This window comes from Hyperolius riggenbachi, chromosome 2, assembly GCF_040937935.1.
Source record: "Hyperolius riggenbachi isolate aHypRig1 chromosome 2, aHypRig1.pri, whole genome shotgun sequence".
NCBI classification, from domain to species: domain Eukaryota; kingdom Metazoa; phylum Chordata; class Amphibia; order Anura; family Hyperoliidae; genus Hyperolius; species Hyperolius riggenbachi.
The window spans coordinates 120,698,122-120,723,352 of NC_090647.1; the positions used below are offsets into that span (position 1 = coordinate 120,698,122).

General features: G+C 47.1%; 2 protein-coding genes across 2 annotated transcripts in view; one reads left to right on the forward strand and one right to left on the reverse strand.

Annotated features, from left to right (window-relative positions):
* TESPA1 (thymocyte expressed, positive selection associated 1) overlaps positions 1–2,369 on the reverse strand; it is a 137,972-nt gene extending 135,603 nt beyond the window's left edge. The window contains exon 1 of the mRNA XM_068267303.1: positions 2,207–2,369. The gene's annotated coding sequence lies outside the window, so the exon portion shown is untranslated. The remainder of the gene's footprint in view (positions 1–2,206) is intronic.
* Positions 2,204–25,231, forward strand: part of ENDOU (endonuclease, poly(U) specific) — a 69,020-nt gene continuing 45,992 nt past the window's right edge. The window contains exon 1 of the mRNA XM_068267301.1: positions 2,204–2,357. Within this exon, the coding sequence (XP_068123402.1) occupies positions 2,219–2,357 (139 nt within the window). The 5' untranslated portion in view covers positions 2,204–2,218. The remainder of the gene's footprint in view (positions 2,358–25,231) is intronic.

Sequence of the window (25,231 nt, forward strand, 5' to 3'; positions counted from 1 at the left end):
CCTAATGATGTTGATCCAGGGATTTTATCTGATTGCCATCCGGAGTCAGGAAGGAATTTTTCCCTTTTGGGGCTAATTGGACCATGCCTTGTGGGGGTTTTTTCGCCTTCCTCTGGATCAACAGGGGTATGTGGGGGACGGGCTGGAGTTGTACTTTGTACTGGTTGAACTCGATGGACGTATGTCTTTTTTCAACCAAAATAACTATGTAACTATGTAAATATGATTCTAAAAGTGGTTGTTGCAGAAACAAATACATATACTAATGTATTAAATCTAATATGGTTGTTTGTATGCCAGTTAGGGCCTATTTTTCTTCTTTCGTTTATGCCCAGGGGTGCCCTGGATATTTTGGGATGCAAACATTGCTACATGGTATGGTACAGTTTCAGGGAAAAAATCCCAATGTGAACGTATTTCTTCAAACGATTCACTTTGGATCAGCTGATGTAGATGACACTAGTGTGCATGCTGGGCATTATGGGTAATGGGTTCACTACTGGTGAATGTGACCAAAAGTGGTATTCACCAACGAATGGGATTCTGGGTGCGAACTAGTGATTGCAAAGTAATTTACGCATGCAAACTGCCAAACAGTAGTGCATGCTAGTCTTGCAGTAAATAGGGGCAAATTCACTAAACTTGGGTAAGATTGCCATATGCATGCAGGCAGTACACAACAATTTTACCTATACTCATGCAGACTACAAAGGGCAAGTTGTGTAATTAGCACATCCCACGTTAGCTGGGTAACCTTTGCATTGCTAGGGTAATGCACGCTACGCAAACTTAGTAAATTTGGCTCATAGTCAAAGTCACACTGACACACTGCAAGTTGTGGAAATTGTACCCAGCAATATCACAGATTACAGCCCTAGGTACCGAATCAGGTAAAAAGGGCACAGGAGCCCTTATGGAAAAACAGCGCCACCATAGGTGCCTATTAAAGCTGTGATTAGTGGCAAACAATGGAAATTTGGGCGCATGGCAGTGGATGCTAATAGGAGTCTGCAAACGCTGAAGTTTACCATTTTTGCCACAAATCCCAGCTTTTATGATACGGCAAAGAAAATATATTTGGGTACACGGAGGCACCCGATTATCAGCAAGCACAGTAAATTTCTGCCCCCGATGGCACCTGAGAGAATAGCGGGTGCTGGAGATTTGCAGAGGCGCTGCAATTCTGTTGGCTAACACCGGGTGCGGAACTTTGGTGTGCTTGTAATCAGGTGCCTGTGTGTGCCCAAATGCAACTTCAAGTGCAACTTCTTTGCTGCATATTGCGACTTTGCTTTGGGGGGGGGGGGGGTTAAGGTTTAGGAGGAGAAATAGGGTTAGGCACCACGACAGGGGGGGGGGGGGAGGCGGTGTTGTGGTGTTACGGTAATAGAATTAGATACCACCGGGAAGGGGGGGATCTTAGGTTTAGGCACCACCAGACGGGGGTCTAAGGTTTTAGGCACCGCTAGCGGGTCTCATGGTTATGCACCACAGGGGAGGTCTTAGGGTTAGGAATCGGTAGAGGGAGGGTCCTGTGTGAAAGAAGGGTTAAGTTTCGCCATAGTGAAATATCGGTAAAATTTACTGATATTTTACTATTGCAATCCAGTAGTAGAATATCGCCAATTTAGCAAATATTCTACTAGCGGCAATCCCCTGCGCCCTTTTTTCCAGGTGTCTTTATTTCATCATGTATGCCCTAGGAACACCAATTCCCTGAGCCCATCTACTGCCTTCACCCAAACATAACCTTGGGGAGGAATTCCTCCATACTCTATTCATACAAGTTATATTACAGACGTGTAATTTACTGAGCTGGTTCTCTGCCAGATTACATATGTGCTGAATATGTTCACTAAAATAATACAGCAGTACATTTCAGTGCATATAGTGCTGGTGCAGTAGTGGTGCAGCTAGCGAGTAAATGGAAGTTTTGTTCACCTGTCTGCCTACAGTACACAGCACTGCTTGCTCATGTCTTATTGCAAAGTCACCATCAGGGTGATGGGAGTCCCACAGAGCAGCTGTCAGAGGAGGCCATTGGACACTCGATTGCCAAGTGCAGCACAACCTGAAATTCTGGTGAGGATATTTTGCTACCAGATTAAACTAGACATTCATCAATTTGTGGCAATAAGGAAATTCTTCGTAATACTTTACATGTTTTGTACTCCGCCTTCACACATCACCATAGATGAAAACACACCCTTCATAATGAATGGTTTTCAGTATCGCTCAGAGCCTGGAGGACAGCATCATCAGTCCAGCCTTGTCATCCACCATGAAGAAGCTTGTGGTTCTTGTCTTCCTGTCTCTGATTGGAAGCATTTGGACCTTTGAGACGTGTTCTAGTGAAAGTAAGTGTGTTATTGTCTTATAGGTTCTGACTTACTGCCTGTCTTTTTAGAAGCTGCATTTGTGGAACACAGCAAACAAGCCTGTTCAGGTGTACAAGCTAATCTATTCCACTGTGCTGGGAGGTATTTGCCAGTGAAATGCAGTGCCTGGACCTGTTCTCACTGTTCAGAAATTCTTAAATGACAAAGTAACAGCAGAAAACAACACATCAGATTTATATTTTTATTCTACTGCATTTTGCTGTGACTCTGTATCTTTTATGATGAATTGCAGTGGCGGACTGTTATTTGCAGACATCAGGACTCAGGGCCTGAGGCTGTACAGACTTGTTGCTAGTGTTATTGTCCAGCGCTGCGTAATATGTTGGCGCTTTATAAATACAAAAAATAAATAAATAGTGTTGGCTATAGCAATATGTTCTGTTACTATGGAAGGTGTAGGAGGGCAGATGGCATGAAGCAGGATGAAGAGAGTTAGGTGAGTGGAGATAACAATACTTTCGGCCTGTGTTCGGCCGTGATTTTCCGCAAGATGTATTGCTAATGCATGGGGGGGGGGGGGGGGGCACTGTACACACACTAGATTCTCACATTAGAGGTGGTCCTGAACCAGCGACCTCAGCTTAGAATCGCCTAGCGCAGGGCTTCCCGACCCTGTCCTCAAGTACCACCAACAGTGCATGTTTTGTGGAAATCCACAGAGGTTGTTAATCAGCACTGCAGAGACTCTAATGACCTCACCTGAGAAGGTTTATGGTTTTCTATAAAACAAGTACTGTTGGTGGGCCTTGAGAACAGGGTTGGGAAGCCCTGGCCTAGCGTGTGTACAAGGGTTTAGTTCTTCTTGCTAAAGACACTTTCATAAATGAGGTCCAATGTGTTACTAATAAATGAGGTCCAATGTGTTACTAATAAATGAGGTCCAATGTGTTACTAATAAATGAGGTCCAATGTGTTACTGCTGTATACATTTTTGCTATAATGTTCAGGCTTTTATATGAATCACCAGTTACTATTTTACGATTTTATTTTTACGATTTTAATGTTACTATTTTCAGGCTTACACAGAATCTAATTAATTACAGACAAGTTACAATTTTAGTTGCTCTAGTTATCACAAACAAAAATATTTTTACTCATTTATTTAATGTATATGTTACGGCCAGAACCCGAAGTTTGGCCACTTCTAGTTCTGGCCGGCCACTTCGGGTTCTGGCCGGCCAATTCGCGAAGTGCCCGCTGCGCTGCGGCCAATGTTCGAAAAGGATCGTTTACTCTGATATGAATGTATCTTCTGGCCGCAGCGCAGCGGCCAAACGTATTAATTTGTTGCAATTTTAAGCCGGCGGCAATGTAACGATTCAAGCCGCCGGCTTTTTCATCTGCCTCATCTCTCTCCCTCTCTTTCTTATGGGCAGCCGGGCGGGGACACGCGTGTCCCTCCGGAGTCGTTCGTCGCGGCAGGGAAGCCTGCCGTTCTTGCAGAGCGGGTGCTGGCAGAAGCAATGTCTGCAGCCTCCCCGCTCTGCTGCCCCTGCTGCGACGAACGACTCCCGGGGGGACTCGCGTGTCGTCCCCCCCCCCCCCCCCCCCCCCGCCGGCTGGCCATAAGAGGAGAGAGAGAGAGAGATGAGGCAGATGAAAAAGCCGGCGGCTTGAATGGTTACATTGCCGCCGGCTTAAAATTGCAACAAATTAATACGTTTGGCCGCTGCGCTGCGGCCAGAAGATACATTCATATCAGAGTAAACGATCCGTTTCTAACATTGGCCGCAGCGCAGCGGGCACTTCGCGAATTGGCCGGCCAGAACCCGAAGTGGCCGGCCAGAACTAGAAGTGGCCAAACTTCGGGTTCTGGCCGTAACATATACAATGTTTGTTAAGCCCCATACACAGGGGATCTTTGAGGGACCTCTGCCACCCAGCAGGCATCGGTACACGATCCCTTGGGAGACAGAGTAAAGCCGGCGACGCTGTACATACACGTCCTCAGCCTCCAGACTAGTGACGCGTTTATTGCTATGTTGGGAGGGGGAGGCAGAGGGAGAATGAGTGGATCCTTGTGGGCGGGGAGAACAGTGTGAACGGGCATCAGGCATTGCTAAGGGTCCAGCGTGCCGGATCATTAGCAGGTGTCATGTGGCTGCTGTACGCTGGTCTAAATCCCAGCTCTCGGAGTGGAGCTATAGCAGTATTTAGGTGAACTGATAATGGGGTCCTCTAGCTCTATGGAACTTTCTAATTTATTCCCACATTGGGAGATCCCACTCTATGCTGTGATATACACAGAACAAAGGGCCTGTTGCAATAAATTCTGAGATAGTTACTAGCGCAGAGGGAGCACCGGCAGTTAACACATTAGTGCCACACGCGTTACCGGGTCAACCTGCACATTGCCTGGTGACACACGGTGTAACACATGTAAATTTACCAATAGCAACTTACGCATTATCGTTTTAATGCCCTGTACTGGTAGTAAAGGTAGATTTGCAGTGCGCTCCCTGCACACAGCAACTTTACCTGAGTTTACTGCATCAGGCCCAATTATAGATATACTACATAAAATAAATGGTGTTCCACATTCCATACAGGGTGTGCAGCATCATAATGATATGGTTTTATTTATATTGACTTATAATACTTGCCTGTTAGGATATCAGTGTCTATAAAACTGAGTATGAATAATGGTTACATGATATATTCATATTGCCATGTCAATCATTGAAAACACACATGGATACAATTTTCCCATTTTTATTTTAGCTCATACTTTTTTCAGCTATTGAAATGTTTTTTATTACAAGAACAGTATTTTATATTCCTCTGGAGATAAAAATCCTCATCCATGTTCCAGGTTCAGCATCACTGTACCACTCCATCTTATACTGTGCTATCATCCCTGGTACTCCCTCCATAGCAACAGAGCATGCCACTAGCCTAGAGCAAATGCATGTGCACACACATTTAAAGATACTCTGTAATGACATTTTCAGCCTTATTTCTTCTATCCTATAAGTTCCTATACCTGTTCTAATGTGGACTGGCTTACTGCAGCCTTTTCTAGTTGCACAGTCTCTGTAATATATCTAATCTTCTTTTCCTTGTCAAGCTTTGTCGACCCAGGGAGGAATGGGCTGCCTCTGTTGTAATGAATAAAAGTTATGCACTCCCCCTGCAGGGTCTGTGTGCTTTGTTTACTCCTCACAGACAGCGTCTCTGCTCTCAGTTTCAGCTTGTCTGTGATGCAGTTTGTGAGGCTGAGGGGGGAGGGAGCTGCCTGTCACATGCTGAGAAACTGTGAGAATCCCAGACTAGAGTGCAGATAATTCACTATGTTATAAAAACTTGTAGTATACTGTAACATTATACCGGTATATATATATACACATATACATACACACATATTAGTGGATGTGTGTGTGTGTGTGTGTGTGTGTGTATGTATACACACACAAACATCACTTCCTGGTTAGCAGCCATGTTTTTTGTTTGCAAACACTGCCTAAAACTGGCGATTAACAGCCAGGATCCGGCGGGGAGCGGCGGAAACGGCAAAGAGGGATCCAGGAGATCACAGTGACTCGATTGGTATGTTTTTTATTGTACAAATTGGACAGTACAGATTCTCTTTAAGTTCCCAGTAGCTATTCAGAACAGAAGGCTGGTGTACCTTAAAATTCCTATTTCCATTTTCTGCATATAAGTATATTTAGCTGAATATATATTAATATAATATCTACATAAATGAATGTGACTTTCTATGAACAAGTGGCTTCGGCTTACTGCACAGAAGTGGCCATACAGTACCAACACAGGTGCTGTACAGCCGTGATTAAGCATAGTGATAATAATAATTTGTTGCTCACATCCATACTTGTTCCTGTTTCCTGTGTTGGCTGAAACAGGAAGTTATCACAGCAAATCAGAGCATTACAAATCCATTACTTTAATCAGTATGGTCATAAATAGAGATAGTAAATGAGACCCTTATGTTTCTGACTGGCAGGTTAATTTTTAACACAGATTGTATCAGTCCTTAGCCAATGTAAATTAGATGTGTATGAAACAGCTCATCTCGGCATAACGCTGGTAGTGTCGTGACTATAGCTGCAATGCTATAGTCCACGGCACATGCTGGTAATTCGGGTGCCTGCAATACCAGACTCCTAATTACGTGTCTCCCCCAAGGGGGAATAGAATTTAACGCTGCTGATAATTTCAGTGGCAGTAGGGTGAGCCGTTATCCGGCTTACCCTGCCTGGCGACATTGTGATATGCACGCATGTGTGTTTGTACCGTAAGAGGGCAAAGGTAGAGAAGTTGCTCAGGGTGGCCGTTCCAAATCGCTTACATTTAACAGCTGAATCTGATTGGTCGCTCTGGGTAGCTCCTCCCAGTTGTCTTTGCTGTGATCCTGATAAATCAGTTTTGTGTGATTTTTTTTTAGGGCCCGTTTCCACTAGAGTGAATCTGCATGCGTTTCCTGCATGCAGATTCGCATAGACAATACAAGTGGATGGGACTGTTTCCACTTGTCAGGATTTCTGAGCAGTTTTTCTGTGCAGAAAAAATCTGCACGGCAGAGCCATCAGAATTTGCATACCGCATAACGCGATGCGATTCGCATACAATGTATTTAATAGGAAATTCGTATGCGGTTTTGGTATGCAAATTTTTATGCAAATTTGCATACGATTTCATATAGAAACAATGGAAAAGCACACAGGCACTGCCATGGTTAAATTTGCATACATTGTCATCCATGCAAAATCGTATGCGAATTCGCATGAGAATTCACATACAACCGCATGCGAAATTCGCATCTGCATGCAAAAAAATTTCCGCGGCGATTCCCACCGCACAAGTGGAAACTTAGTCAGCAGTTCCTCAGTGGCAAAGGTGACTTTACTGTTCATTTAGCATATCTTGGGCTTGATTCACTAACCGGCGCTAAGTGTTAGCGCCGGTGTAAAAAGCCGTTTTTTACCCCTAGTGCGTGCAAAGCTACTTCATGCGCAGCCCCGCTCACTGCGCGCACATCGCAGGTGTGCCTATATTAGTGCACGGTGCGACGATAATGTTGCACCCGCTGCCCCTTAAGCGTCGCACCCGGTGCGACGATAACAGCGCATCGGGTGCCCCCAAAGCGGCACATTAATGCGCCGTTTCAGGGGCACCGTTATCAATGGGCTGCGGGTGCTGCGTTATCGTCGTACCAGGTGCGATGTTTAAGGGGCAGCGGGTGCAACATTATCGTCGCACCGTGCATTGATATAGGCGCACCCGCGCTGTGTGCGCAGTGAGCGGTACTAAGACTGATGTGTGGAGGCAAACTACTTAGTGCCGTAGTTTGCGCCCACTAAGTGATAAGGCACACTAAACGGCTTAGCGCCAGTTAGTGAATCAAGGCCCAAATCTGCATGAAAATAAAATAGACACATTAAAAAGGCACAATAAGATATGCAAGACAAACCTAAAGGTTACTTGAGATAATTGAAGAATATTAACTCCAAATTCCCAGACACAGCTATATGTACAAATGATGGATGTAGCTGGTTCATCCAGTTGTTTTTAAAACATAAGCCCTTTTTATTGCTAAAGATTTATGTATTTTGACCTGAAGGCTCAAAGCAGTTACTAAGCAGCAGTAACCTGTAGAGCCAGATTATGGAAACAATGCGACTGTTTAAAGAAATGTGTATTACAGCTCTCATTGGAAGACCTGTAAAACACCTGGTTATAGATGTTTCCAATGTTCACAAAGCTGCTGCTTTCAAAATAAGGGTATAACAAGAGGCATTTACATTTATAGGCATATGTTATTTAGCATATTTTAAGCTTGCCTTACATAAATAGGTTTGTGTTGTTAAAGTTCTTCACTGACTGTAGCGCATTCATTGGCTGGCTGGCTGGCTGTATTCAAGTAGGATTTAAACACAAATTACGTATTTCTCAAACATAAATGATAAAGTATTCAAATATAAATGAAATTATATTTAAAGCGGACCTGAACTCAGAACCTCCTCTCTGCTCTAAAAGATATGCAACAGCATAATAACCTTTAAAGACTAACATTTCTTTGTTACAGCTGATACAAATCCTGCAATAAATCTGCAGAGTATCTACTTCCTGCTTTCATGGAAGTAGACATATTGTTACCATCCTGTGCTTTCAAATTAGCCTCTCTGCCGAGGCTGCCAGATGACGCGGCTGAGGGATCAAACTACAGCTTGTGATTAAACACAGATGAGGGGGAATTAGACAGGCTAAAGTATCTAAATACATACAGGGTGCATTTCTCTATGTTTTCCTTCTGTCCTGTGCAAGAGTTCAGGTCCACTTTAAATACAGAAGCATACTGCACCCAGTTTTGTCATGCAGTGTGCTCAGTCACCACCAGGTGGCATCCTGACTGGCCAGAGATAGCCTGGTAGGAGAAATTATTTATTTATTATTATTTATTTATTGTATTTATAAAGCGCCAACATATTACGCAGCACTGTACATTAGTTTAGGTTACAGACAATATTTAGGGGTGACTTACAGCAATATGACAATACAGGAATACAAGAAAGACCAGATCACACAGCACAGTATGAGTGCAAGGTAATGCTTAGTCAGTCACTGGATGGAGCATGGAGATTAGGCAAGTTAGGTTCACTCAGATGCATAGCATGGGTGCACAGTAATGGAGGTGCATGATCAGGTAGGACACAAAAGGAGGAGGACCCTGCCCAAAGGCTTACAATCTAGAGGGAGAGGTAGGGACACGAAAGGTAGGGGACCAGAGTTCAGCTGCGGGTTTAGAGCACTTGGGGGGGGGGGGGGGTTGAGGGCCTTCTTGAAAATGTTGAAGGAGGGGGCTGCCCTAATGGGTGGCGGTAGGGAGTTCCATAGTGTTGGAGCAGATCTTGAGAAGTCCTGGAGTCATGCATGGGACTGGGTGAGGCCGGGGGGCGGTCAGGCGAAGTTCATTGGAGAAGCGGAGTGAGCGACTAGGTGTGTATCTCCTGAGTAAGATTGGAAATGTAGGTTGGACAGGTTTTGTGGACAGATTTGTAGGTCAGACACAGTATCTTACACTTCTTTACTTTGTACATCAATTTTCAGGGCAAGCATGCATGCATGCAGTGTGGAGTGATGTATTCAATACAATAATGAAGTACATCTGCTAAATAATTTCACTTAAAAAGTAAGGTAGAGATGACCAATACTAGAGAATTTTGCTTCACCACAGTTTGGTTTTGTATACTGACTTCAATGCATGTCACTTTGATTTTACTGGAAATTGGGTCGGTCGTATTAACACACAGTTTCTGCTAAATTTGTGTCACCCGCCTGTAGGGGCGTAGCTAGAATTGAGGTGGCCCCATAGAAACATTTTGGTAAGGCCCCCCCCCCCCCACCACCACCAACACCACAAAAAAAGAAAATATAGCCTTTGCGCCATCCCCCTGAACCAAACAGTAGTATTAGGTAGTCTTTGGCTTCAATTCATCAAGCATTACCGCATTCGGTAATGCTGAAAACAGCTGACTTAACGAAGCACTTTAGAAAATGTTAATTCATCAAAGCTGTTACCGAATGAGAAGCTGAAATGACACAGCAATGAGATAAATTACCGACATGTGCTCAACAAATGTTAATTCATCAAGGTTCCCACATTCGCTAACACATTCGGTGTTTATCTCAAGCTCTCCCCTGTCGTTACAGGCTTCGAAAGCCTTCTGTGTGAATGTTTTCATGATTAGCAGGAGCAGGCAGCCAATAGAAACAGCCCCTGTTCTCCTGCAAGTGCCGCTGATAGGTCACACAGGCTTCTCCACACAAGCTTTTCAGACCCCCCAAGCAGTGAGCAGAGAGAACGGGTCAAAATATATCCCCAGATTCCCTTCGGTGGTGTAACCCTTTCAGGCCCTGTTTGATAATGCAAAGATGCTGGTGGTGAAATCACCAAGCATGGCATTTGTAATGTCTCCAGGAAGTTCATCTACGTTGTGGCAAATAAATAAAATGTTAAGAAAGACTGATCGACAGATTCAGAGCAGCAGAGGCAGTATAAATAACAGTAACTATAACACCTTTACATCACAAAGGGATGTCTGGATGCCTTCTATTGTTATCAGCTTGTAACAACACAGGGACATTCCAAGCTGCTCTGCACCACTCTGCAGTTATCAAACAGCCTTTGATGAATTGAAGCCTAGTAGTTCGGTAACTTAACGAACCTCTACCACACATGGGAAAATATTGATGAATTAGCACAGTGAAGTGTAAAATACCGAATGCGGTATTTTAAGGACTGGGGTTTTGTTATCGAACACCCTTTGATGAATTGAAGCCTTTGTGTTTAATAGCCAGAGGTGGATATCGCCCAGTATTGGTGGCAAGAGGTAGCCCCCGAGTTTAGGTAGCCCCCCAGTATTTGGTATCCAAAAGCCAAAGCTGCTCCCCAGTATTAGTAGCCAGAGATGCCTCTTCAGAATTAGGTAGATGCTCCACTTTGCTCACCACTCTTTAGTTCAGGAGGTATGCCACCAGGGGAATAACAATAGACCCTGCAAGGGTTTCTTTTCCCTGCCCTGAGAGACTGACAACTAAGGGAAAGGAGAAAAAAGCTTTCTGCTCTCTGCACAATTGTTCTAATGACTGCTTCTTCTCAGCCACTGAGAAGGTATCATACAAAGTTTCGCAGACAAAGATTTGTAAGGCCGGTTACACACTCAAAACGTGCAGGAGAACGGCTCCTGCAGGCGTTGCGGTGTGTCGTCGGAATCTGCGGTGCGACGCTGAGTAGCGGCGGTAGTAGTTAATTTACCAGAAGGGGAAGCGCTGATTCCCGACGATAAAATGCGCCGGGATGCGTCGTACCGCAACGCATCGAAACGCAGCGTCGGGTGTGAAAGGTAAAAGGAAAGTCTATGGACTTTCCATTTACCTTGGTTAACGCAAAGTATAGACTTTGCGTTAAAACGCCAAAAGAGGGCTCTGGTGTGAAAAAGCCCTAAACAGTCTCTATTCAGTGTGCAGCAGGCTCTTTTATACTACAGCGCCCGGCCCCCAACCTCTGTACCCCTCCCTAAGTGCTCTGTACTGTAGAGATGCTGGAGAAGTCTGCAGAGCAAGTTCTGCTCCATCAGAGGAGGTCAGACTGAGTGTAATAAGCTGAGGCTGGGAGCACACTAGTCTATCGGTTTTCTGTATGCGTTTTCTGCACACCATGTGTGTCTGTATGTGTTAAAGCATGCACGTTTTATCACAGAAGCTAATGTAATTGATAGAGAAAATGCTACAAGTGTTTCACTGCTGTCTGTTTTTATCTGCATGGGGAAAACACATTCTACTGCGCACTAGCCAGTTGAATACCATTGGTTCTCAGTTTACCTGTGCCGAAAATGAGGGGGCATCCAAAGTTTTGCAAGGGGGCTTGGTGATTTCTAGTTACGCCCCTGCATGCCACAGGTGTCTATGAGGCATCCATCTGAAAATGGTGCCTGTGAATAATAGCGCATAGTGTTGCCGCTAATCCGTTTGCCGCTTGTCGCTATTTAACGTTAAAGCCTTATTGTTATTTAGCATTAAAGCCTTATCGTTATTTAGCGTTAACACACAGAACCCTCTCTGTACCTATCCCTTACCACTAAACCCCCCCGGTGGTGCCTAACCCTAACCACCCCCCAGGTGGTGCCTAACCCTAAGACCCCCCCTTGTGGTTCCTAACCCTAAGACCATCTGGTGGTGTATATTGTACTGTAACTATACCTAACCCAACTCTCACACAGAACCCTCCCTGTACCTATTCCTAACCCCTAGACCCCTGGTGGTGCCTAAGCCTAAGACTCCCCTTGGTGGTGCCTAACCCTAAGACCTCCCCAGTGGTGCCTAACCCTAAGACCCCCCTGTTGGTGCCTAACCCTAAGACCCTCCCTGGTGGTGCCTAACACTAAGACCCCCCCTGGTGGTTCCTAACCCTAAGACCTCCCTGGTGGTGCCTAACCCTAACCTTGACAGTGTTACATTAAATCCATTCACCGTTTTGCAGTTAAATAACGTCTGCAGTTTGGCTTATGTAGGGCGCCATTGATAAATAACGTGTGTGCCACTATTGATAAATAACGTTAGTGTGTGCCACTATTGATAAATAACGTTAGTGTGTGCCACTGTTGATAAATAACGTTAGTGTGTGCCGTTTTTCTTCTTTTTTCCCTGTGCGCCATTATTATGCAGTACTAACGATAAATAGCGATAAGCGTATCTTTTTAATGCGGCGCCATTTTTATGCATAGGCGCTGTGCGCCATTATTCACTGATCCCGTCTATGAGGGTTGCAACGGGCCTCCTTGTCACCGGCTGGTCCTGCAAGGCCCAAGGTAGCTGTACCAGTTGCCTTGTGGGTAATCCAGCCCTGCTTGTGATCAGTGAAGATAAACACTTTTGCTTTGTTTAAATGTGCATATTTTCACAAAGGTTTTAACTTGATACTGTCAGTACTCATCCTTTTGCTCAGTAGTTATAATCAAATGAATATATATTCACACAGCCATATAAGCAATGCTGCTTCTGTTTAAACAATAAAGCCAGATAAATCTTGCCAAACTGGATATTTAGGGTGGTTCAAGTATCATTTACATACGGGTAAGAAGACTATGACTAATTGCTCATTTAACAGGTAAAATAAGGGAGGGATGCGAGCTGCTGCTTGTTACAAAGGTTATTCATTTTGCTTCCTTATATACACTTAGAATTTATGTAGACGGACCACTGATTTTAGTTCCGCTGTCATTGCAACAATATTTTTCAATGTGGGGTTACTGCAGGTGGAGGTCTTTGTTCAGCCTAAGCTCAGGTTGAAGTCAGTAAGCAATCTGAACTCAGGGCTGGAACCCACTAGAGCGATTTTGTGAGCATTTAGGGAGCAATTCAAACCGCTAGCGATTTCCCTAAACGCTCAGCTAATGTTAATGGATGGGCCAAATTCCACTGGAGCGGTTGCAATAACCAAAATCGCAAAACTCAGGACATGCAGCATTTTTGAGCGTTAGCGTTTCTGCAATGTAAAGTATATAAACACTGGCATAATCGCTCGTCAAATCCTACACAGCGATTTTGCAAGCGTTTTTACATTACTGCACACTGTAACAAAATTAAAATTAATTGAAAGGACCAATCAGAATTAAAAACGCTAATCGCTACACAACCGCTGATAAATTGAGTACACTTTTAAAAATCGTTACCGAAATCGTTCATACAAAACGCTAACGATTGCAATTAGCGATAGCGTTTTGTGGTGGGTTCCAGGCCTCAGAACTCTGTCCACACTTGCCTGCAGGCCTGGATTTGGACATTTTTACCGCCCAAGGCCCACTGTCACCAACCCCTCTCCCCTCCCCCAACCACCCCGTCCTGTGAACCTGTGCTTTCATCTTGTGCTCCCCTCATCCTGTGTACTTGCCTGGTCCTGTGCTCCCCCTATTCTGTGTTGCACTTGGGGGAAACCAAGCAGAGGAAGGGGGGGGGGGGCACAGGACCAGAGTTACACTGCTCATTCCTGTGGAAGCAGGGCGACCTCAGACTGGGTTTGTGACTGCTGCGGTTTACATGTTTGGCAGTTTAACTGCCTTAGTGAGCCAAGCCCGCTGCCTGCCCCATGCTTCCTGGTGCCCTAGGCCATGGCCTTTGTGGCCTTGCCTCAAATCCGGCCATGTTTGCCTCACCTTATTGTTTCAGTGTGGATATACTGACAGTCCATTCTGTTAAGCTGTGTGCAGATATAGATGGTCTGTTGTCTTTTTCTTAATCAGCCATGTTGGACCTTTTTGACTGAAAACTATCTTATTCTCCCATAGTAATATCCCTCCTGTTCCTCTTTGTCTTTTTTCTCCCCTTTTTATAAATGCTGCCAGAACAGTGCATGTCTATACGGGGATCTCTGTACATACTGGAGATAGACATGCTTGACCATCTTCTCCAGTCTGTGCTTAGCTTTAGGTGTTAGGGGTGTAGTCATTACATAACGTTAGAGTTGCCATGCGCAGGAAGAACATGGCAATTTTACAGACTCTCCCAGCAGTTATGTAGAGCCAGGGTACTGCCTGCTATGCTTAAAGCAAACCTGAAGTGAAAATAAACTTATGATATAATTAATTGTATGTGTAGTACAGCTAAGAAATAGAACACTAGTAGCACAGATAGGAGTCTCGTATTGTTTCCAGTACAGGAAGAGTTAAGAAACTTCAGTTGTTACTTAGGCAAAAGAGCTTCTTTGACCTCTTCAACCTAACTTAGGTTGAAGACAGTCCTGTTTTCTGAAGAACTTAAACAAGCAAGAAACAGTGACAGACAGGTTGAGATAAGGTTTTACTGCATGAATGTTCAATGGGTCATTAGCTCGCCTCTGTTTTATAGTTTAAAATACAGAGTGTGGTTTGTAAACTGCAAATATGACAAAATGATGCAATGTTATAAATAAAGTTATATAACTGAAAATAAAAATAAGAGACTATTTTCTTTGATGCTATTTTTCAATGCATTATCCTTACTACACTTTTTTTTTTGAGGGGGGGGGGGGGTGTTCACTTCAGTTTTGCTTTAACAATGTGTTTTGCCATATATGTTGGCGCTTTATAAATCAATAATAATAATAATAATAATAATGTCCAGACCTATTCACTTTAACATCAGTGAAAACTGCACTGACCCCAGGACCAGGGCCGGAGCTACCATAGGAAAAAATGGGCAATTGCCCCAGGGCCTCTAGGGGCCCCTAAATTGTCCCTCCCCCATCTTAACTGTTGCACCCTAGGGAATTTGCAGAGTCTGCTAAGTTGGAAGGTGATTGTGGGAGGGTCAGCAGCCAGCTCAGGGGCCCAGGAGGGAAGTTTGGCTGCAACAAAGGGCCTCTAATGACACTTTTTGGTTGGGGGTGTCTGTTGGGGGGCCCGCAGCCTAATTTTGCCCTAGGGCCCAACTGTGACTTTAACCGGCCCTGCCCAGGACCAGCTGTTTCAGCAGGTGGAACTGAAGTTTCACTTGAACTTTTGCAAGTTTGTGTTTTTTGTGATTTATACAGTAGCATTTTCCATCTCAATCTGCCCAGAGCTGTAGCCCTCAGACCTGAAACATTATACTTTATTGTAGAATTAAAATGCCATTATGCTGACTCACTCACTCACTCACTCACTAAAAATGACATCTTCTGGGAAACTGGGCAGAGATGGAACTTGATGCTCAATGTTTAATTTGTTTATGTGATCTGCTACCAGTAGTAAACAAGACAAGACAGAGAACCTAGCTTCTACCAGACCAGTAGTAGACAAGACAAGACACAGAACATTTATATTGTGCTTTCTGGTTGACTCAAAGAGCCAGAGCTGCAGCCACTAGGGTGCGCTCAGTAGGCAGTAGCAGTGTTAGGAAGTCTTGCCCAAGGTCTCCTTACTAAAAAGGTGCTGGCTTACTGAACAGGAAGAGCCAAGATTCAAACCCTGGTCTCCTGTGCACCAGTACACTATCCAGCCGCTGCTATGCACTCTAGTAGTATAACATGTATCAAGGCAACCATAGACCGAAGTAGTGAATCTGTTCAATTGGGCACCATTATTCACGTAATGCCAATTAGTGGATATATGCTATTTAGGGCACCAGATGCTATAGCACTTTATCAGGTACTGGCATTGGCAAAATACATACGTGGCCGTTTTCAGAGGTATTCTGAAAGCACTACAGAAAAATGTCAGGTGTCAGTACTATATACTGTAAATGCATTCAAATCTTTGTGAAAATATGAAATCTGGATCCTCCAGAGGCTTCCTGCGTCCTCCTTGAGGCTACCACCACCGCCCAAGCAGGAAAGCACCCCTGAAAGATCGTGGTCACGGGTTCATGTACTAGCAGCTTACTATGCAGGCACGGCCATACTTGCGCAAGCGCACTAACGTCCCTTCCTCAGCTCTAATTGGCCAGCTCTGCATGTCCCGCCCCTTCTGGCACGCCTCTCCCTCCCTGCTCTGTGTTGAGACCCACAGAGCCAGAGATGCAGCTTTGTGACCCAAGGGGCTGCGGCCATGTTTGTTTGTCTTATAGCTATGATGGAATGTTCCTTTAAGAATGTTAAGTAAAGTTATGAAATGTAATTGCTAGCGCTTATGCAAGTCTGTGTCCTTTAACAAATATATCACACATTTATGTGAACTGGCCATACATATTTATGACTGTCACAAGCTGCTCTTTGTATGGTCAAATTAAAGGGTGGCCATGAAAGTGGATCAAAGATTAATATTTTGTAGGTCAAAATTCAAAAGTAGCCGGGGGGCAATAGCTTTAATGGACAACTATTGTTAGCCATAAAGATATCTTTGAAGGTATTAGACCCCTTTGCATGCCTGATTCCCAGCCAGATAAAGGGGCTTTGCCTTTTGAAGGCTTACTGTGATTTCCACTACTGTTAGCTGTTAAAAAATATTATATTGTTTGATAATTTGGCCTGCAAAAGTACTCCTTTCTGTAATTTTAACTTGTATTTAAATTACTTTTTATACTAGATGGCCAGGACAGGATGAAATGTGTGTGTGGCACGAGATACGATACCACAAAACAGTACAAAACAGAGCATATTATAGAATCGCTGCATGGGTGGATAGTGTAATGATTAAAGAGAACCCGAGGTGGGTTCTACGAATCCTATTAGCACACAGAGGCTGGGTCTGCATATGATGCCCCGCCTCTGTTGCTATACAGTGCCCCCCCCCCCCCCCCCAGTCCCCTCTGCGCTCTGCTCTGTCACCTATAAATGAAACACCGTGCTAGCGACATGCAGTGTGTCACCAGCCAGCTGTTTACATGTGCCCCTATCACTCTTGCCGCTCCCCCGCCTTCTCTATGTCGCTACTCCCTGCCCACGTCTCTTACCTCCCCTGCTGATTGGAGGGAAGGGATGCGGGCGGGGGAGCGGCGACATAGAGGAGGCGGGGGAGCGGCAAGAGTGATAGGGCACATGTAAACAGCTGGCTGGCGACACGCTGCATGAGCGTAGAGGGGGCCTGGGGGGGCACTGTATAGCAACAGAGGCGGGGCATTATATGCAGACCCAGCATATCGTAGAACAGCCCACTTCAGGTTCTCTTTAAGCCCTGCCTCTGATATAGGTGATCTGGGTTAAAATCTTGGCTCTTCCTATTCCAGTAAGCCAGCACCTATTCCGTTAGAACTTCCAAAAGTTATGACAGTGCTCCAACCGAGCGTAGGATCCAGGAGATAATGCTCCAATAAATGACACCAATTAGCAAGCTCCACTACTCGTGGGACAAGTGAAACTGAAAATCAAGATAAAACAGGAGTGTTCTATGGTGCATTAACGTTTTATTTCTGGTAAAATGATAAAAAATTGCACTTACAAGATGTAAATGCTTTATTAAAGCATATCACCTGACACCAGGGCTGTGAGGAATCCCTTCTTCCCTCTCCTCTCTCCAAATCCCATAGGTTTGGCCAGTAGCAGGGATGTCGAGGTTGAACTGATGAACTCAGACAATCGGGGTGGGATGGTGAGGTCCTCGTTCACAGTGCTTGCTGCATCATGACGCATTTCGGCATACTTACGCCTAGTGATGCTCAAATACCCCTTTTTAAAATTCGAGTTTGGTCGAATTCGAATAGTAAATTATTCGAGGTCAGTCGAATATTCGAGTCGAATAATTTTTACTATTCGATTCGACCTCGGACTTCGAGCTCACTATTCGAGTCGGTATTCGAGCTAACTATTCGAGCTGACTATTCGAATTGGCCTTAAATAGCTTCCAACACTTGTTTTGAGGGTGAATGATGCAAGAAACCTCTTTTTTTCCAAGTAACAACAGCAAGTGATTATGTGGGGATGTTCCTTTAAAAAAAAATGTGGAAAGAGAAGTTGTGTCCTTAATTTTGTTCAGTAGTGTTACTGTATATACTTGTTCTTCTTCTTCTTTATCTTTCTTCTTCTTCTTCTCGATCTTCTTCTTCTATATCTTCTTCTTCTTCTTCTATATTGTCTTCTTCTTCTTCTTCTTCTTCTTCTTCTTCTTCTTCATCTTCTTCTTCATCTTCTTCTTCTTCTTCTTCTTCTTCTTCTTCTTCTTCTTCTTCTTCTTCTTCTTCTTCTTCTTCTTCTTCTTCTTCTTCTTCTTCTTCTTCTTCTTCTTCTTCTTCTTCATCATCTTCTTCTTCTTCTTCTTCTTCTTCATCTTCATCTTCTTCATCTTCTTCATCATCTTCTTCATCTTCTTCATCTTCATCTTCTTCTTCATCTTCTTCTTCTTCTTCTTCATCTTCTTCTTCTTCTTCATCTTCTTCTTCTTCATCTTCTTCATCTTCTTCTTCTTTTTCATCTTCTTCTTCATCATCTTCTTCATCTTCTTCTTCATCTTCTTCTTCTTCTTCATCTTCATCTTCTCCTTCCTTTTCAATATCGTCTTCTTCTTCTTCACGTATTTCTCTTTTCAATTTTTTTTTTAAAGAAATGCAGCTATTTTTGAGCGATGAGCGTAACAAATAGCTGGTGGGCGCACGCATGTTGGAAGCGCCATTGTATGTGCTCCCTGGCAGTGGAAACACAAAGACAGCAGGAGGTAAATTCAGCAGCAGGAGGAGGAGGATGAGTGTGTGGCAGCAGGCAGTCAATGAGGCAGGCAGCTCGCCGTGACATAATAGCCCTGGTACCTAGCGGTGATACCAGGGCTGTAAATAAACACAACAGGAGGTCCCAGACAGCGGTCGTGCAGCCCACATTGTGTCCAATACACAACTGGGACAACACAGTTTTCAACCCGGGCACCTCAGAAAAATTAAACCTTTTTTTTTTTTTTAATGGTTTGTTTGGTTTTGGTTTTGCAACCAATATAGCTATTGTTTGACGTAATAGCTGGTGGCAGAGTGGTAGCAGAAGTTAATTCTGTGTACCCTGGCAGTGGGAAACACAGACAGACAGCAGCAGCAGGAGGAGGAATGGAGGAGTAGGCGAGCAGCTATTGTTTGACGTAATAGCTGGTGGCAGAGTGGCAGCAGAAGGTAAATCATCTGTGTACCCTGGCAGTGGGAAACACAGACAGACAGCAGCAGCAGGAGGAGGAATGGAGGAGTAGGCGAGCAGCTATTGTTTGACGTAATAGCTGGTGGCAGAGTGGCAGCAGAAGGTAAATCATCTGTGTACCCTGGCAGTGGGAAACACAGACAGACAGCAGCAGCAGCAGCAGGAGGAGGTATGGAGGAGCAGTGTGAGTGTGGCAGCAGGTAGGCAGCGTGACATAATAGCCCTGGTACCTAGCGGTGATACCAGGGCTGTAAATAAACACAACAGGAGGTCCCAGACAGCGGTCGTGCAGCCCACATTGTGTCCAATACACAACTGGGACAACACAGTTTTCAACCCGGGCACCTCAGAAAAATTAAACCTTTTTTTTTTTTTTTTAATGGTTTGTTTGGTTTTGGTTTTGCAACCAATATAGCTATTGTTTGACGTAATAGCTGGTGGCAGAGTGGCAGCAGAAGTTAATTCTGTGTACCCTGGCAGTGGGAAACACAGACAGACAGCAGCAGCAGGAGGAGGAATGGAGGAGTAGGCGAGCAGCTATTGTTTGACGTAATAGCTGGTGGCAGAGTGGCAGCAGAAGGTAAATCATCTGTGTACCCTGGCAGTGGGAAACACAGACAGACAGCAGCAGCAGCAGCAGGAGGAGGTATGGAGGAGCAGTGTGAGTGTGGCAGCAGGTAGGCAGCGTGACATAATAGCCCTGGTACCTAGCGGTGATACCAGGGCTGTAAATAAACACAAGGAGGTCCCAGACAGCGGTCGTGCAGCCCACATTGTGTCCAATACACAACTGGGACAACACAGTTTTCAACCCGGGCACCTCAGAAAAATTAAACCTTTTTTTTTTTTTTTAATGGTTTGTTTGGTTTTGGTTTTGCAACTAATATAGCTATTGTTTGACGTAATAGCTGGTGGCAGAGTGGCAGCAGAAGTTAATTCTGTGTACCCTGGCAGTGGGAAACACAGACAGACAGCAGCAGCAGGAGGAGGAATGGAGGAGTAGGCGAGCAGCTATTGTTTGACGTAATAGCTGGTGGCAGAGTGGCAGCAGAAGGTAAATCATCTGTGTACCCTGGCAGTGGGAAACACAGACAGACAGCAGCAGCAGGAGGAGGAATGGAGGAGTAGGCGAGCAGCTATTGTTTGACGTAATAGCTGGTGGCAGAGTGGCAGCAGAAGGTAAATCATCTGTGTACCCTGGCAGTGGGAAACACAGACAGACAGCAGCAGCAGCAGCAGGAGGAGGTATGGAGGAGCAGTGTGAGTGTGGCAGCAGGTAGGCAGCGTGACATAATAGCCCTGGTACCTAGCGGTGATACCAGGGCTGTAAATAAACACAACAGGAGGTCCCAGACAGCGGTCGTGCAGCCCACATTGTGTCCAATACACAACTGGGACAACACAGTTTTCAACCCGGGCACCTCAGAAAAATGAAACCTTTTTTTTTTTTTATGGTTTTTTGGTTTTTGGTTTTGCAACCAATATAGCTATTGTTTGACGTAATAGCTGGTGGCAGAGTGGCAGCAGAAGAAGGTAATTCTGTGTACCCTGGCAGTGGGAAACACAGACAGACAGCAGAAGGGCAGTACACAGCAGCCCACTGTAGGTGTAAAATGTGTGGCTGCAGGCGACGTAATAGTCAAAGTGAACCAGGCTGGCTTAGTGAGCAGGAGCCAGGAGGTGGTAAAGGGTGGTAAGGCACATTAACGATGGTTCCGGCAGCCAGTTCATGTCCCCCTCTCGCCGACAACAGGGGCCAGGAACTCGCCTTCCACCCACGCCTGGTTCATCTTGAGAAACGTCAGTCTGTCCACAGACTTGTGAGACAGACGTGAGCGTTTCTCGGTGACCACGCCACCAGCTGCACTGAAGCAGCGCTCGGACAGCACGCTGGAAGGGGGGCAGGACAGCACTTCCAGGGCGTACTGCGCCAGCTCGCTCCAGATCTCCATGCGCTTGACCCAATACTCCATGGGATCAACAGGGGCATCGCTGTCAAGCCCGCTGTACGACCCCATGTAGTCAGCCACCATGCGGGTCAGGCGCTGGCTGTGACCGGAGGAGGATGCTGCTGCATGCATCTCCTCTCTAGTCACTGCTGCCGGAGCCTCTACAGTCCTGTAGAGCTCGTGGCTGAGAGACAGCAGGTCTGTGGGGCGCTTGCTGCTGCTGGATGCAGGCACCTGCTGCTGCCTCTGTGCTGGCTGCTGGACAGTGGGGGTGGAAGGCTGGGGGAAGGCTTCCTCCAAGCGCTCAACAAGGGCCTGCTGCAAGCTCCTTATTTGTTGCGCTGGGTCTCCTCCTGCAGGCGGCAGGAACTGGCTCAACTTCCCCTTGAGGCGTGGGTCCAACATCATGCTGATCCAGATGTCCTCCCTCTGCTTCATCTGGATCACCCTGGGGTCCCTGCGCAGGCACGTCAGCATGTGCGCTGCCATTGGGAAGAGGCGGGCCACGTCTGCTGGCACATCGACGTCAGTGCTGTCCTCATCCTCCTCCTCTGCCGCCTCATCCTCTCTCCACCCCCGCACCAACTCAGCTGCGCTGTGCTGATCCCCCTCATCAGCAGCCAGGTCAGGGACCTCCACCAAGTCCTCCTCCTCCTCCCCCTCAGAGGTGGACTGCGCAGCTGGTTGCCGCTCCTGCTGGTCCAAGGCTGCCGCTCCCTGTTCCAGCAAAGCATCGAGGGCCCTGTTCAGCAGAGAAACCAGGGGCACCCACTCGCAGACCATAGCATGGTCCCTGCTCACCATGTTTGTGGCCTGCAGGAAGGGAGCCAGCACTAAGCACACCTGCTGCATGTGCCTCCAGTCATCATCGGGGACGATGGACGGGAAGTTGCTGGTCTTGTCCCTTCTCTGAGCTGCGGAAACAGTGGCCAGGGCAAGGTACTGTTTGACAGCGCGCCTCTGTTCAACCAGACGCTCCAACATCGCCAGGGTGGAGTTCCAGCGAGTCGGAACGTCAAGGATCAGCCGATGGCGTGGCAGATCCAGCTCCTTTTGCACGTCTTCCAGGCTCGCACAGGCTGCAGCCGAGCGCCGGAAGTGACGCACAACATTCCTTGCCGTTTCCAGCAGTTCGCCCATCCCCTGGTAGGTGCGCAGGAACTTCTGCACCACCAGGTTCAGCACGTGGGCAAGACAGGGGATGTGGGTCAGGTTTCCCCTGTCTATTGCGGCAACCAGATTGGCCCCATTGTCGGCCACCACCTCTCCGACTCTGAGGCCTCTGGGGGTCAGCCAAATCCTCTCCTGCTCCTGGAGTTTGGCCAACACATGGGTTGCCATCAGCTTGGTCTTCCCAAGGCTGACCAAGTGCAGCAGCGCTTGGCAGTGGCGGGCCTTCACGCTGCTGCTGAGGCGGGGGGTTTGGCCAGGTGTGCCGGAGGATGGCAGAGGATCGGAGGAACCTGCTGCAGTTCCCCTGAGCCTGCGGGGTGGCACCACCCACTGTGTTGCTGCTGCTGCTGTGCCCGCTGCTGCTCTCCCATCCTCACCCCCTTCCACCAAGCTGACCCAGTGGACAGTGAAGGACAGGTAGCGGCCTGTCCCGAAGCGGCTGCTCCAGGAGTCCATGGTGACGTGGACCCTTTCACCAACCGCGTGCTCCAGCCCTCGCTCCACATTGGCCATCACAAAGCGGTGCAGTGCAGGAATGGCCTTGCGGGCAAAGAAGTGTCTGCTGGGGAGCTGCCAGTCTGGGGCTGCGCAAGCAAGCAGCGCACGAATGTCGCTCCCCTCCTGCACGAGCGTGTACGGCAGGAGTTGGGAGCACATGGCCCGTGCCAGCAAGCCGTTCAGCTGCCGCACGCGACGGCTGCTGGGAGGCAGAGCCCTAACCACCCCCTGGAAGGACTCGCTCAAAAGGCTCTGGCGTGGCCTTTTGCTGACACGGGAATCAGCAGACACAGCAGAGGAGGCCACTGAGGACTGGCTGCCAGAACAGGCCTCAGTGTCGGCGGCAGGAGTTGCAGAGGGGGGAGGATCAGTGCGTTTCCGCACTCCTGCTGGTGCTGCTGGAGGAGCAGGAGGGCGGGTGGCTGCTGTTGCTGCTGCTGCTGCTGAAGGCTGTGCAGTGATGGGTGTGGTGCCACTGCCAGCAGCAGATGCCTTCAGCCTCTGGAACTCCTCATGCTGGTGGAAATGTTTAGCCGCAAGGTGGTTGATGAGCGAGCTGGTGCTGAACTTTAAGGGGTCTGCACCTCTGCTCAACTTCCGCTGACAGTGGTTGCAAGTGGCGTACTTGCTGTACACAGTGGGCATGGTGAAAAACCGCCAGATTGGTGACAGAAACTTCCCCCTACGGCATGGAAGCGCTGCTGCCTGTCTCCCTGTGGTGGTTGGGGGGGGGGCTTGGGTGCGGCTGGGGGTGGTACTGGCTGATGCTGCTGCTGCTGCTGCTGAGCCTGAGACACCAGCAGGCTGTGGGACGCTGCCAATGCTTGCAATGATGCGCCTCCTTGCAAGGCCCACAAGCGCATCCTCCTCCTCCTCCTCAGAGCTGCTGAGGACGACATCCCCTGGAGGTGGTGGCACCCAGTCTCTGTCTGTCACCGGGTCATCATCATCCTCCCCCTCCTGAAACATGTCCTGCTGGGATGAGGACCCCCCAAACTCCTCTCCTGATGCATGGATGGGCTGCTTGACTGTCGCCACAGTCTTGCTGTCCAATCCCTCATCCCCCAAAGTGCCCATCAGCATCTCCTCCTCAAGATCGCCAACAACAGCAGACAATTTACTCATGATGCCTGGGGTCAAAAGACTGCTGAATGACAGGTCGGCGAGTGACGGTGAACTGGCCTCCTCCCCAGACCCTGCTGGGCGGCTGCTGCGAACAGGGGTGGTGGTGGTGGTGAGGGTGGAGGCCTCGGATGCAGAGCTGATGGCGGGCTGCTCATCCTCCGTCATGAGTTGCACCACAGTGTCTGCATCCTTTTCCTCAATGGGACGTTTCCGACCCGGCTGGAGGAAAATGGGAGCAGGTGCTACACGCTGCTGCTGCTGTGTCTCTGCAGCGTGAGTTGCAGATGCTCCTGCTGGGCGGCGCCCAAGGCGCCCACGGCCAGTGGCTATGGGAGGAATGTTAGCCACTGACGCTGCTGCTGCTGCTGCGGAACTGTGCATGGTGGCGCGCCCGCGGCCGCGGCTTGCCACAATGCTGCTCCCTCTCCTCCTGATTCCCTTGCTGCCCTTCCCCTTGCCCAAACCGCGCTGGCTGCCACTTCCAGACATCTTAAATGTTTTGGGCGTATAGACAAAAGTTTTGTAAAAGGGCGGGTGAAAAGTGGGGTACTTTAATGGAGTGGGTTGGTTGGTGAGGTGACTGAGTGAGTGTCCCCTAGTACAGTAAGTAAGTAGTAACAGTCAGGAAGTACAACTAGCAGTTACAATAATCAGTAGTAATCACAAGTAAATTTAGTGTGTGTACACTCAGACAGTGAGTGCACGCACGCAGGAGCTAGTAGCCTATGAACACAGTGACTGAGTGTCCTAGACTCCTAGTACAGTAAGAGTAAGTAGTAACAGTAAGTAGAACTAACTAATTACAATAATCAATCAGCGATCAGAAGGAAATGGAGTGTGGGTGTGTGTACACTCAGACAGTGAGTGCACGCACGCAGGAGCTAGTAGCCCATGAACACAGTGACTGAGTGTCCTAGACTCCTAGTACAGTAAGAGTAAGTAGTAACAGTAAGTAGAACTAACTAATTATAATAATCAATCAGCGATCAGAAGGAAATGGAGTGTGGGTGTGTGTACACTCAGACAGTGAGTGCACGCACGCAGGAGCTAGTAGCCTATGGACAGTG